This window comes from Cardiocondyla obscurior, linkage group LG23 (genome assembly GCF_019399895.1).
Source record: "Cardiocondyla obscurior isolate alpha-2009 linkage group LG23, Cobs3.1, whole genome shotgun sequence".
In the NCBI taxonomy this organism is placed as follows: domain Eukaryota; kingdom Metazoa; phylum Arthropoda; class Insecta; order Hymenoptera; family Formicidae; genus Cardiocondyla; species Cardiocondyla obscurior.
This window is the reverse complement of record NC_091886.1, coordinates 2,492,984-2,507,871: the sequence shown is the minus strand read 5'-3', so window position 1 is coordinate 2,507,871 and position 14,888 is coordinate 2,492,984. Positions and strand designations below refer to the sequence as shown.

Here is a 14,888-nt window from a genome sequence, read left to right as displayed (position 1 = left end):
CCTGAGCGATCTCCCCGCTGTCCGACGACGTGGGCTACGGCGGCAGGGAGCAACTTTGACCACGGTGGAAGCGAGGAGGGTATCCCGGGGGACGTTGGTCCAAGGGAGACGCGCATCCACCGGGTTGCGGCGGTGGGGATCAAAGGAGGAAGAGAAAGGGAGGCACGGAGAAAGATGACCGGCGGGAGAGAGCCCCGATAGAGCGAGACGGCGGATCAAAGAATCCGGGGGAGGGAGAGAACGTGCCGATCTGCGAAGCGGTGGGAGAGAACGCGAGATCGCGCCGGCGAAACACCGCGGGCGGAAGCGAGATGGAACGAGATACGATACGAGAGGGGAGGGAGTGGCGAGAGGGGGAAAGACGAACTCTCCTCCGGCAGGGGAGAGAATCCAACGTGGAGAAAGAGGAAGTCGGGCCGCGAGCGCGGGACGAAGAGAACGAGCGGCGAGAGAGAAAGAGTCGGACCTGGCGCGAGGAGAGGGAAAACCACGGGGGCTTTTGAAAAAGTTTTATCTTGTCGGTGCGCTCGGCCTCTCAGACGCTACCGAACGCCGGTACGGTGTTGTTGGCCACGGCGTGGTCGCGGCCTCTTCGGCGACGAGTTTGTTAGGAAAAAGACCGAGCGAAGAGAAAAAACGGGGAGAAAGAGAAAGATAGAGAGAAAAAGAGAGAGAGAGAGAGAAAGAGGGAGAGAAAGAAGGGAAGTCCCGATCGTGAACCCGCGGATTTCCGGTCCCGGTTGGTCCTCCCGTTGTCGACTTCCGTCCATCCCGTCCGCCCGCGCGTCCGCGGACGTTCGCGCGCGAGAGATCTGCGAGGACCGCCGAAGAGAAGCTCCGTGCGTCATCCGTAGGACAGGAGAGCAAATTCTTCCTGCGTGCCCTTGGAGGAATTATTCTTCCTTCGTCCGTCTCGCCATGTACCGTCGCTGAGGTGTCCCACAGTGCCGATCGAGAGAAAGAGCGAGTGAGAGAGGAAAAGAGGGAGAGAAAAAGAGAAGAAGACGAACGGCCATAGGAAGAAACGGAAAGAAAGAGAAAGAGAGAGAGATCGAGAGAGAAAAAGAGAGAGAGAGAGAGAGAGAGAGCCCGCGAGAAAGAGGGTCAGTCAGGAAGAGGGCGAAGAGGTCGAGAAGTGACTCCTTGCCGGTCGCGACAGACGGCCAGCGGCGAGATGAAGAACCGTGTGTTGCTAAAGAGTGCGTTGCTCCTGCTGCTGATCGCGGCGGACGGCTTGGTGACAGCATCCGAGGTAAGTTTTTGGAGTAAACTAATCTTAGAATCGGGGTCTTTTAATCTCCGATCCGAAAATTACCGGATATTCCCCTCGGGATTCCATCGCGCAGCAGACGGTGCTCCGAAAACGCGTTCAGAAATACGCCGCTCCGAAAGAAGCCCGCCGGTCATTAGATATAAAACTCACGTTTCGAAAACCGTAGGTATATTAACCATGTATCAAACGACGGCTGAAGGTACAAGACATTTAATTAATGCAGTTTTTAAAAGATTGCTTGCAATTAAGGACCGATTAAAAATTGTAATAAAAAAATTATACGCGAACAGATTCCGCTATCGCGCGGTGATATTCGCGAATTTATCAGCCGAAGTATTTTGGAAACTCCCTGCGCGACATCGCGATTAGATAACCCCGCGTGTAGTTCAATCACCGTGATTATACCTGTTATGTGTCTCACTTACAGTTTCCTGATAAAGATCGCCCACATACCTCGCGGTGGAAGTGCACTTATCGCTCTCGTAAATCGTCGCGATATAGATTCACGCGTGCGATGTGCGGCGACGTGCAAATAATTTCTTGCTCCTTTAAAAAAAAAAAAAAAAGGAGTACAATAAAAAAAAATACCGAAGATATTCTACTCTTAGAATTAGGACACGTCACGATTCCAATATGTTCCTCAGTTCTTTGTTCAATTTTATATTGCGATAGACGTTTGCGTATATCATTCAAACGACACAGCATTGCATTGTGCTCCTACCTTTCCGCGCTTTGCTCGCGTTTTTGACGGTTTAAAAGTTGACATAAAAGTTGACATAAAAACCAGTCCAGGTGAAGTGAGGACTTGAGAAAAATCGATTAATTATTCACGCATATTGTTCGGATCAACGTTACGAGCTCGTTTATAGTCACCAGCTATATTGATACAGATATTACGACCAAATATCCAGAGAATTTATTATGTATCGAATTCTTGCTGCTTTAATCTTTACGACGTGTTATCAGGATTTTTCGGTTTCTGGAGTAACGATCGGATGTAATACTTTGGCTATAAAACTCTTATGAAGATAATAAAATAAATAATGCAGGGGACGCTGAAGAATTTATCAAGCAATTAGTTAAGTAATAATTATACATTTATACGTCATATGGCGATGCTAAATTTTTCTGTCCCATAAATCGATTCTATAAAACTTTTAAGTGTAAATTTAAATGACTGCGGTGAGTTCAATAATTCTTGTTTGTACGTGTTTCGGTTTGTTTAAAAAGAAATATACACTTTAATGAGAAATGCGCCGTCTCGGGGTAAAGAAATTCCTTCGATTTAACAACGCTCAACAGGTACGGGAAAAGTGGACCCGTGAAATCGCAGAAATATTCCGTCAAGAGTCCTCGTAAAATACGGATCGAATTGTTATGCGTAACGTGGCCGGACTTGTTCGACAATCCGGCAGCGAAGACGCTCCGGGATAATTTGCGCAAATCGATTATATTCCGATCACACCTCAAACTCTGTAGAAACGGATACGAGCACAAGTCGAACTCGTGTCGTGGCGAACTCCGATCGTTTCTGGAACCCGCCAATCCAGCGAAATATCATTCCGCGAGGCACGAATTTCCGCAGAAACGACACTTCGCCGCGGTGGCCCGATATCTGACTATCCTTCTTCATCAGCTTATTCGCGACTTTGGCAAATACTTTTTTTTTCTTTTCTGCTTTTATAACAGTGCGTAAACGATTACGACTTTAATCGCAAATTTTGGCTGAAAGTTAATTACTTAATTATTTTAAAATTTCGTATATTTTTCGTCCCGATTTATATCTTCCTGATAACTTACGTATTCTCTTAAAATTATATTACGTATATGAAACGACAAGAATGATGTTTGAAAACTTTTAATAATTAATGACTATTTAAGAGTGAATTAAAAAAAAGAAGTCACATTATTATTTAACGTCTATAAAAAAAGTGTTCTGTAAAAATAAAAGTGTATACTGTAGTATATAAAAAAAAATTCGACGTTTATTGAATATTGAATAAAATATTATTTGCACGTAGCGCGACACAATTTAAATTAACTACTATTTCAAATGCGATAAAAGTTTAACCGGGATGATTCGATTGTTATGTCGTCAAAATTTTGTCATAAAAGCAGAATTCTTGGTTATAATTACGCACCAGCACGATTAAATAACTCAGCGGTCAGTATTATGATCACGCAAATCAATCGCGGCAAGTGCATCGATGTCGCGACTAAACTAAAAAGCATCATCGGCCGAGAATCGTTTTATAATATTCGTTGCGATAGCCGACAAGAATTGCATTATGTTCCGTTCGCAATACTGACGTGACAGTAGCGATCACAGCAAACTACTGAATTGTTGCGCTTAAAAAAAAAAAGAAAAAAAAAATGTGCTTTTCATTATTATATTCGTTCACCGGAGCGAATTAAGAATATTCCTAGCTGGGGTGTCATTCGACGTATACGGAGGTATATGTGTGTCTTTTGCGACATGCGTTATTCAAAGCAGCGTGGTAAATGGCTCTATTTGAGGCGACGCCACGCTGCAGCGAGCCACGCTCTCGTAGTATCCGGGAGTAGTGATGCATGCAATCGATAATACAAGCTTATCGTTCTTCGCGATGTTTAAATTTGATGTCGAGTGTCAATATCTTCGCTCGCTCTTTATAAAATGTAATGGGCAGTGATATCACTTTGGAAAGCTGCGACAAGTTGATTAAAAGCAGACACTGCAGAGCGCGACATTTTTTTTTTTTTTCTTTCTATCTTTTTTTTTTTTTTTTCTGCAACCGTGCATGTCACTCGAAGATCTTATTCACAAATAGTAATTTTTTATATTTACTTGCAGTCACATTTTCTAAATGTGCACTTACGTGCGCGAAGTGCGCCAAGCGATATAATTAATCACGTTATGGGGAAAGAGAAGATGTTAGTGAATTATATATTTTTTTTTCAACTTAGCACCGGCTCTTTTTGAAAAATGTATTTTTGTTTATGACAATTTCAACCGTCTGAGAAATATCTCATCTCTCAATTAAAATTTTGAAATCCACTTATTGCAAATGTACGCTTTGTTCTCGTTTGTCACGATTTAATTAATGTGATGTGGTAAATCAAAATCGACTTCTTCTAGAATTAAATTTACCCGTTATTCTTGGCATAATTAAAGTAGATCGTGTTCAGTTATTTTACACTCAAATAGACAAATTTAGCCGCGCTTAGTTGGCGTTATCGTATTAAAAAAAAAAAAAAAAAAAGAGGCTGTATCTTTTTCAATTGCGAGAACAAACCTGTATTTGAAGATTTAGTTCCGTGCGTTTTTCGCGGCGATGGAGAAATTTTTTAGAGATGATATATCGTTCTGACCCACGAGACGACACTGACTCGATGAATCGAGTCGGCGGATATTGAATTAAAATAGTTATTCTCGGAATGGCACGTTCGCCACGGTTCGTCGGTGGCTTGATTAATTTCGAATCGTTCCTCGATCTGGAGTCGAATTATCATTTCACGGCGCTTGCAGGCATTTGCATACATAGACGATCATTTTACAAAACGGCGTCCTGACAACGAGTATCAGATACATGTCGTAGTCAGTACGAAAGAACGCAATTATAGATCGAGGTGCAAAGACGTCTCTCTTTCTTTTTTTTTTTTCCACTTTTTGTAAACTTTCAAAAAATAAAATTTATGGAAAAATAATAAAAATTGTTATTATCTTAAATTAGTTTTAGAACTATTTAATTAAAATTGCCGTGTTCAACAATGAAACTATTCAAGCCGTTTTAAATTCGTAATTTTTATACTTAAAAAATAATTTAATTAATTAGCGGTTAGAAATTATTGTTCACGTTCGAGTGTCATGCTTGATTTATCAACATATACGTGCAATATATAGATGCCCTTGGCATAGATCAGGTCTTATCACGAAACTGTCGATTAGGTTCCGCGCAGCAATAGATGTCAAACATCATATTTGTTTCATATTATAATACTGCAGTATTGGCAAAGGTAATAATTTATATACGATTTCGACAAGTCATCGACAAGTAATTTCACTGCACATTAGTTTTTTCGCCTTCAAAAAAAGAATCGATAATGCATAAAAGTGATCTGATGATTACACGCAGAATTAATACGCGTTAAATCTTTTTATCTGGTCAAGGTACGCTTCTTATCGGCGTAAAATTATTAAATTGCGCACGTGAGTCGGCTAAAAGCCATGAATTTATATGACAATTAATATACACACGTCTCGTAAATTCAAATATAAATCACAGCGATTTATTTCAGTGCAGAATGATTAAAACGGTTTGTAAAAGTGCTCGCAGTAGGCGTTTAAAATATCGCGGCTGAGAATGATATTAGTAATTAGCTCGTATACACATCGGTGGCCGTAATCTGCACCGAACTACGTGTCGCTGAAGTTTTTCGAGTGCAAGTCGTAAAGTTCTTATTGCAGAATTGCGACATACGTACGGAGAGAAAGCCAAATCCCAACACTCGTCCGACGACTTTTGAATATCGTTAAAACGGAGGCCGTACCTACAATTTAATTCGTCATTTTTAAATCTTTCCCGGCCGCGGATTCGGACATTTCTTTTTTTTTTTTTTGCAGTCTTAGGTCATACACATGTTTCGTGTATTTTAAAACATCGGCGGGTACAAAAATTAAGCGGACACTAATGCGCGATAAAATTTAATTAACTTTCTATTTTAACCCACGCATTCGGTTTAAAGTTTTTTTTTTTTTTTTCTTTTACGTAACATTTAAAAAATTGATCGCTTGAACGTTTGATTTCTGTACATATGTACGTCAAAATATCTCATCGTAAAATCAGGACTCGGCTTTGCATTTATTTTAGTAGAAATAGAATCGCCCGCGATTCCTCCAGGGCTCTCAAATATTATCCTTCCGTAAAGATGACAATGTACACGCAAAAGAAAAAGTCGCGATCCTTCCGTTATTGCACCTCTTTTTCTCAGCCGTGCCCCTGCTATCCCTGACCATTCCGGGTTTGAATTGCGAGGGATTCGCACGGGCGAAGGGTCTGAAAGATTTGTATCTTATGAAAAATATGGTAATGCACGTGTATGTGTCGTCGCAGTGCGCGTTCGATATGGTACCGTTGCTCTGTACCAACGACGTCCGACCGAGAGTATCCCAGAGAATACGCATTAAATATTACATTATATAAATCCACCAAAATTTATATTCGACAAATATACATGCATCCTTTTTTATAAGTAAATAGGGAAGAGTTTAACTTATTAACGCACGGTTCTCTCTCTCTTTTTTTTTTTTTTTTTTTTAAAGAAACAAGGTCGTCGATACTCCGCAAAAGAATAATTGCCAAGGTTCGCATTGCCGGGAATAATTTTTATTCCAGTGATATGTGACCTTCCGCGAAGACCAAGAAAACATATTTGCGGAAGATGGGGGGATTCTTCGAGTTTCTGCGCATGCAATTTCGTACGGTTACGAGTAATTTGAAAAGTTCACGTTCCTACAACCACGAGAGATCGTCATTTATCCTTGCGGGATTTCATTGGATAGTCGGTGGGGGAGGAATTTCAAACTCGCCGTTAAAGCGCTTCTGCAAGCACGAGCTATACAGAAGCAAAAAGTAATAGCTTCGATGAGATTTCAACCGCCTACGAAACATAAGGCACATAATTAAGGTAATTATTGTGGAGAAATAATTCGTTGGTTTCGCTCGAGGTTCGCTGATTTATTTGGTATTTAATACTATTAATTGCGGTTTATAATATCTGGAGGAAATATCGACGCATGGGAAAACGACCGTTGAATACACGTTTAATAAAACGAGACTTAGATGCAATTCTCCGAATCTTAAGCTTGAAAATTTTACGTTCGCGCGACTTCCATGTCGCTTATAATTAGTGTCTTTACGATTAGAGGAAGAGAACTACTTTTAATATTTTTATGCACTTGATATATTCACGTTAATGACAGGTTCCGCGGCAGCTATAATTTACCGTGCAACGTACAATTTCCTTGTAAAGTAACGTGTAATGCAGTAAAATGCATAAGTATTGCTTGAGAAAACTCAAATCAAGACTGTGATTCTTCACGAAATTATTGAAGTGATCATTTGCGTTGTAAAACAGGCATTACACGATTTATCTTTCAATAATAACGTCATCGGAAATTTCGGAAAGACTGATTTCTAAAGACTTTTCTTCAAAATAACCAGTTTATATTTTTATACGCTTAAGAAATGGTTAAGAAAAAAATTATAAAACCTCCGAATGTTCGTGTGATTTTACTTCGCAATGACGAAACGACGAGTGACACGTGTAAATCTTGAACAATTAATTGTCCCTGCGTAAAAAAATGATAGAGAATGAGCTGTGTAAAGCGACCCTTTATCCAGCTCGAGCCCTAAACCGCTCGAAAATTGAGTATCGGATGATGACTTCAATGCCGCAAGTGCCACTTATTAAAGAGTTCATAAATTTCATTGGTTGACCCTAATGAAGTCATACGAATATTTCAGACGACTCCCATAGGAACGTGTATGCATTTTGTGGGCTTAATTGATTGTCGCGTCGAATTAACCCAAATTTAAAAGTCGTTTAAAGGACTTACAAATTTATTTCGGCATGATAATTAAGCTTGCCCGAACTTATTTTGTATTCTCATTATTTCATGCAACGTTACGTATTTATCGATATGTTAATAATACAGTTTTAATTAGCACGCCTCAAAGATTGATAACGTATTCACACGTCGTCGCGATTATTTTAGTTAACGAGCAGTGTCAATTGAATTCAAATGACATGCAACGCGTTAAATTCTGAGATCTTTCGTCCGCTAATATCGAGGCATTAAAAGGATCACGGCGGTATCTGGTCTTACGTAAATCGTCAGGGTCTTCGAAAAGTCAGAATACATATGACGATATAAAAAAAGAGAGAGAGAAAGAGAGAGAAAAAGCAAGATCTGAATAAAACGAATGAGGCAAGGAGGAACCTTCATTCAAGAGGCGTGCGCGATAAATCGCTTACCCAACTGTACGAAGTCCGCTCGCAACTTCAGTCCTTCTTCCACGTCATTACACGTTCAGGATTTAATTAATTATTTCAAGCGACCGAAAACCCTACTTTGACATTCCCGATAATGAAACCTTATCCTGGTACAATTCTGTTGTTCAGTAATTCACTCAATTAATATTTATCTATTTTATCACTACATGTTATCGGCATACTTAACTTACTGTCGCATTATCTTATAGTCATAAAAAAATATAATAAAACGGAAAATTATCACTTTCATATATTATATAATAATGAAATTTTCTCTAATAGAAAATTACGATACTCATCGAGCTGTAACGTTTCTAATGAAAATTTGATCTGGTTTGATCGATGGCAGATTAAAAACGGCACTATTAATTGGAATAAAGTACCTAGTAAAATAATGCGATTGCATACCCGTCTTGTTTAAACTCTGACGCTTGCTTCTTATCTATCTGCAAATTTATTAACCGCAAGCTGTCGGCGTCGAGTTGACATTCGTCTTCGTGGTCAAGCTAATCAACTTTTTTTATTTTTGTTCCCCCGCGCAAAAACCGGCTGCGGATTATTCGCTGGTAATTGGACACCTAACGTGTTATCGAAAATACATAAAGTTCTGTTTACGACCGTGCATTCTAATTTCTTCATTAACGCGAGCGTACCGCGATATTCCCGATGCTCACGCATGTGCAACCGTCGCTTTCACCCGCGCGGGTCGCGCTAGGCGCGATTGGAATTCTCAAAAGTTCGTCGAGTGACGTCGTTTGCAAGTGCTTACAGTCCTCGAGGCGGATACTTGAGAACTGACGACGAGTGAAACCTTAAATGCCGTATTGCCGGCGGAGATCCAGTTTTTCTCCAACGCGTCGAGACGTTCGCGAACGATTATTTATAAGCTTGCGTAGCCGCATGCTGAAAGGATATTTACGTTACTTATGCAGTCCACCACTAGCAATTATCGCTGAACATCGCTCCGTCTCTGTTTCTCCCGTACAATAGAACGATATTCGTTCCGCGTACCAGCTAATGAACAGCGACGCGATAAGTATACGGTCGCGGGTACATATTATAAACAGTCGCTCGAAAATTACGCCGTTGCTTTTTTTCCAACGTATTTTTTAAAATTAATTTTTAATAGCTTATTACGCGTACATTAAGAACACGTTCACTTAAATTCGCGAATCTGCAGCAGAGGTGCAGCCCTCCGCTAAACGGTGGAAGCGATTTCTTCGGAGCAACTCGAGCGGGCTTTTAATTATGAAATTAGTCAATAATAATAGCTGTTTAAACTAACGCAATAAAATATCAAAACGTAAGATACAATAACGAGATCTCATTACCAGATTAATTTCAATTATTTTAATTTACAATTACAACTCGTATTCAGATGGCGGTAACGATATATGTATATGAATAGAAAACCCCGCAATAATTCATAGTAATATTAAACGTACGTCATATCACTCGGTGCGATCGTCAAACCTGTTTGTATGGTGCACGTAAGTTAATGGGTTAATCTCGGCAACCTGAATCCCGATATTTATCGGCGCGATTGTATCGCGCGGGCGATAAGCGCCGCTTCCTATGTTTCCCCCCCGCTTGTATTCCGCCGCTTTCTAAGAAGGGCCGCGGGTTCGTGCGCGCGTGGCGGCTTACTCATTGCAGACAATTAAGCGTCTGGGCGGAATAACGAAGGCAAAGTCTCGCCACGGCGTCTTTCTCCCGTCTACGGGGAGAGGTCGTAAATAGATATGGGCGAGAGGAGGATCGGGAGGCCCTCGAGGAAACGCGTAAACGTCTACTTAGGTCTACGGAGATGCGTGCCTTTAATTAAAGCCGAGGGAACAATTAAACCACGCGCCGGCATCGGCGGCGCCCGAGAAGCACATCGCGTCGTCTACATACTTTACACTGTGACCCACATTTAAATTACTGATAACTCACACCGCGAAAGCGACGGCTCTTCAAATTCGGTGATAATTCTTTTTTTTTTTCTTTCTTTTTTTTTTCTTTTTCTTTTTTAAACACATTGTTCGAGATAGCATGTTACAAAATTATCTGTCTACCACGTGAACCGCGCAAAGGTCGATATCATGTATGAGGGAATTAATATTCGTGTGACTTAATTAAGTAAACGCATTCATGCACTACGTACGTATAGCTTTATTATAATTTAATAAGTTAAAACGGTAACAGTTAGATTAATATAAAAACAAGAAAAAATAAAAATAAAACTAGTGCATGTTATTTAAACTTTCTCATCTATGTTGAATTCGAATAAATCAATTATCCAGAAGAGATTTGATTTGAATGGAATATCAATTAACAAAAAAGCCACGTGTGGTGGCTCCTAAAATTTCTTTCTCCCTCTCTCTCTCTTTCTCTCTCTCGAAAAGAATTTATTCTAACCGCATTACTAATTTAAGTTAAATGAGTTTCTAAGTGACTATTTTTGCAACTAAATACATTATCGTCATTTATCGAGAATTATAATTAAATTATTCACTTATCTCGGTATCGTTCAATTTCAGTGTACATGTTCCGTCGCGTCTATCGCCGCGGTGAAATCAACGACATTTGTCCCTGACGCATCTCGGATGTGATGTAATCTCATACCGTGAACGTACGGGCGTGGAATTTTATGCAAACGATCCCGTAAATCATTTCATCCACGCTCGATCGAGTCGCTCCCGAAAGTCGGCCCCTTTTCCTGCCGCGTCGTCTTTCGGCCTTTCGAAAACGAGGCTGCGCCCGTGAACGAAAACGTTGCGCGAAACGCCGCGGCGCGATACCACCGAAGAGTCGAAGATAGTCGTCGCTTTCGAAATTTGAAAATGCAGCGCGATTAAAGATTCAAAGCTCGTCGTCAAATTTAATCGCGCGAATCGATTCGGTTGCCGCAACGTTCCTGATAAAGTAAATACTCTCCCGGCTATCTCCGCTACCTTTAATTTGCTTTTTTGCTGTCGTTAACGCGCTTGGGTAAGAAACGCGATTTACTGACGCATTCAACGTAACAGCTTTATTTGCGATACTACGACAATTACCGTTAAGAAATATCGTCCGTGGCTATGAAATTATCTGGAATACACGTCAATTGGCCGATTTGTCATAAGAAGCCATGTCGTAAGAGAGCTTTTATAACGATGATTTGCCACAGATAATGCTCGATGCGAATACATCGATAAAATATCAGGTCAGGTTGAGTTGCGCACGCGGATGACGTATACACTCCGTTATGTTGTCTAAGTCATTTAAACAAGTTACTTTACAGTTTTGCATTTGCTTATCCGAGATCTTGACTAATCCTCACTTTTTCTTGCATTATTTCAAATGAAAATATTGCACGACGTAGGTATTTTTGTGCTTCTTTTTATCGTAAAAAAAAAATTAATAATACAGCTGCTAAAAAGATGTAAATGTATGAAGATGAAAGTGTTACTGTGTGCGAGATATATATTCTTTTTATATTTGATTAAATTATTTCTTTCGATTGACATGAATTATAGATTATCCTCAAAATTTTTAACAGAATATTAATATATTTTTAAAAATCTACCGGAAGTGAGTTTAAATTGTATTTCTGAAAAGTGAGTTACCCAACTGATAAGATTTATTAGATAACTAGAGCACGACTTCCTTCTCGCCGGTAGACGTTGTTTTCTTTTCACGAAATAATCGGAGTAAAATGTAAGAGCCCAGTGTTACGTATCGTCGCCGCGTTGAAAAAGATTACAATGAGCCGCGTAGCCGTACGCCCTCAAATAAGTAATACAGCTCGGTCGCGGGACGGCATAAATATTATCCGACCGGTTCGCTCGACTAATCGATTTTTCACATAATCCTTATCGAAGTATTAACGTCGCTGGACTATTCCCGCTCACGGCTTGCGCGATTACCATCCCTCCCTCTGACGATATGCGCCCGTGTATCTTCCCTCGGGCAGGCGGCACAACTCCTACGATATCGGTCATTAAATTAATCGGATATATCCGGCCGACTTTCGCGGTCGGCCGTAAAATTAAGCGGCGATCGAACGTATTCGCCGGTACAAAACCGAAAATAATCCTCATTTTCGGCACGAGCTCAGCTCGCACGCGACTCCGCTCTCGATCTCGCCGTTCGCTAATACGAACCCCGAATAGCGCAATTAATTTCGAATAAGATTAATTATAATTATTAAAAAAAAAAAAAAAAAAACATTAAAATATTAATAATAACGTCAGACATACGTACGGTTATATCACGCGGTAGAGTATTAAAAAGGAAATCGTTTTCTTTGAGTGTGAATTATCGTTTAAATAGTGAACCGAGATTACTCAATCGCGAGTCGGTAATAAGGTTATTTAGTTGTAGTTTTTAATCGTTAATTAATGTAGTGCCGTGTGTAATTATAGAAGTAGAAACGGGTTACGGTTGGTCAGACTTGAACGAGCGGCCCCCGTCTGGTCGCGCTTTACCTTCTGAATAAAGTAACTTCGACGCCCGGGCAGGTAGGATCCCGGCCAGAGCCAGAGCCCCGCTTTTGCCACATCTCTACGCATGCACTGATAAATAACGTGTTTGCGCGTTCACCGGCCCACCGTCCGCGAGTGCTACCGTATTGGCTATTTTCCTAGTCGACGCGATCTCTGCCACGAAGCTCGCGCGAGAGCTGCGAAAGTGATCTCTACGAAAGAAACTAATTATTTATATTTTAAAACGCAACGCTTACGAGCTCTTGCGCATTTCTCGCTTTGTCATTTAAATAACTCGCAAGTTTTATCACTTTCATATTTTTACATTGTCAGTCTTCACGTTGATTTAATAAAAAAAAGTAATAAGAAAAAATACGCTATCGATATATCGCATCTACGATCGCATGAATCACCCCGCATTGTACGCTGTAGAATTCAGAATTGATCTGTTCATCCGATTTAACCAAGAACATGCAAACCGAGGACGGGGACAAAGAAAGGGTCTGTGTCGCCCGTACAGATTATCCCAGAACGGAGGCAGAAAAGGGAGGGACGCGTCAGGACTGAAACGTGGGCGGGTAAAACTGGTTCTCACGTGTCCACCGAAAGGAACGAGGAAAGAGCTCCTCGTCTCCTTACCTGAGATATGAGCCCTCGTACTTCTTGGTAGTCGTAAAGAAGCCTACGCTTGTCAGTCGGGCCGCTCGCGCGGCTCCCCCGTCTCGCTCTATCCGCGCGAAGTCGCGATTTCCGACGGTCCACTTGTTTCGGACCCACGAGATCCGCGTTACGAGGAGGGCCTCGTCCACGCACCTCGAAGTCCCGGGCCCATGGCAACACACCGTCGTGTGTCGCCATTGCCGGGTCCGACGTGAGTCAGACATGGGCCCCCTTCGTATGCATACGCGCTCGAGGCAAGAATCCGCGTTTGATTCTCCTCTCTTTCTCTCCTCACCCATGCTTCCTCCTTTGGCTCTCCTCGTGAGGCCGTTCGCTGCGGACCGATCTGCGGCTACGCCGCTTAACACGCAAAGTGCTAATAATTCTCCGCTCGCGGTCGACCGAATGGTAATTTTCCACTTTGGCCGAGAATTAATTAAACTGTGGAAATGGGAAACAGCCGTGAACATACACCTGCGGTTGCAGGTCGAGAAAAAAAAAAGAAAAAAAAAACATTTTAATGAACGTAACTTACTCGACGATCTTGCGATATATCGGCGCAGATATGGTCACGATCATTGAATTTTGCTCAGCGACATTGAAGACGTATGAAGTGCTGAATTACTATCAGTTGAGTTACTTAATATCAATCGGGATAAGTAGGACGCGAAAATGAAGAAAGAAATAGCGCAAATCAAGCCAACACGCGAGATCCGAACGAAAACGGCGCCACGCCCATCTTTCTGATACAACCGACCGTTTTTGCTCTTTTATTAACCCCCCGTGACATCATGAACGTCTAAACTCATAATTTGTATTGTCAGACACATTTATACTCGACTTCGCATCGCACAATATAGACCATTGGTCGTTGACCTCCGGGCCGAAAGGGGAGATATTTTAGAACTGAACATTCTGTAGAACAGATTTACATTAGAATTTAAATGAATTTTACTTCATTATTATGAAAGTGAAAATGCTTTCTCTAAGAACAAAGCCAGACGAACAATTAATTTTCTTTTACAATCTAAATAAAATTGTAGCGCGCGTTATTGTGCGATGCAAACTTTGAAACAATATTTTTTAACCTTTGAATAAGAGATTTTTCTCGATCGGATTTAATTCTTGCGTAATTATATAACAATGTATAAAAAAATATGTACGTTGTGCGGTAACTATGTATTATCACGTTCGTAAAGACATTAACTAAATGACCTCATTTACGCATACATACGCACGCTAAAGCACGATCTATCGACTGGTCGATCATTTTTATTGACACGCAGAACTTCCAAGTTGATTAATAATGACACGCTACAATTTTGCAGTTGTATCACGATATAAATACTTAGATATCGCATAAAACATCTTAAATGCTTCCTCTAACAGAACTCGCGTAGTTCTCGGTGCGTTCTACAACTCTGAGCGAAGAGTTTCTGAAAAACTATCGCTGGGGAAATTTTAAAACAGCT

At 40.9% G+C, this 14,888-nt stretch overlaps 1 protein-coding gene across 15 annotated transcripts in view; it reads left to right on the top strand.

Moving 5' to 3' along the window:
* Positions 1-423: 423 nt before the first annotated feature.
* Trol (terribly reduced optic lobes) overlaps positions 424-14,888 on the top strand; it is a 132,160-nt gene continuing 117,695 nt past the window's right edge. For 2 of the 15 annotated variants that reach the window (XM_070671533.1, XM_070671532.1), the window contains exon 1: positions 426-1,252. In XM_070671533.1, the coding sequence (XP_070527634.1) occupies positions 1,175-1,252 (78 nt within the window). In that variant the 5' untranslated portion in view covers positions 426-1,174. Of the gene's footprint in view, positions 1,253-14,888 lie in introns of all 15 variants that reach the window. The other 13 variants (XM_070671535.1, XM_070671537.1, XM_070671540.1 and 10 more) reach the window with 11 other exon arrangements.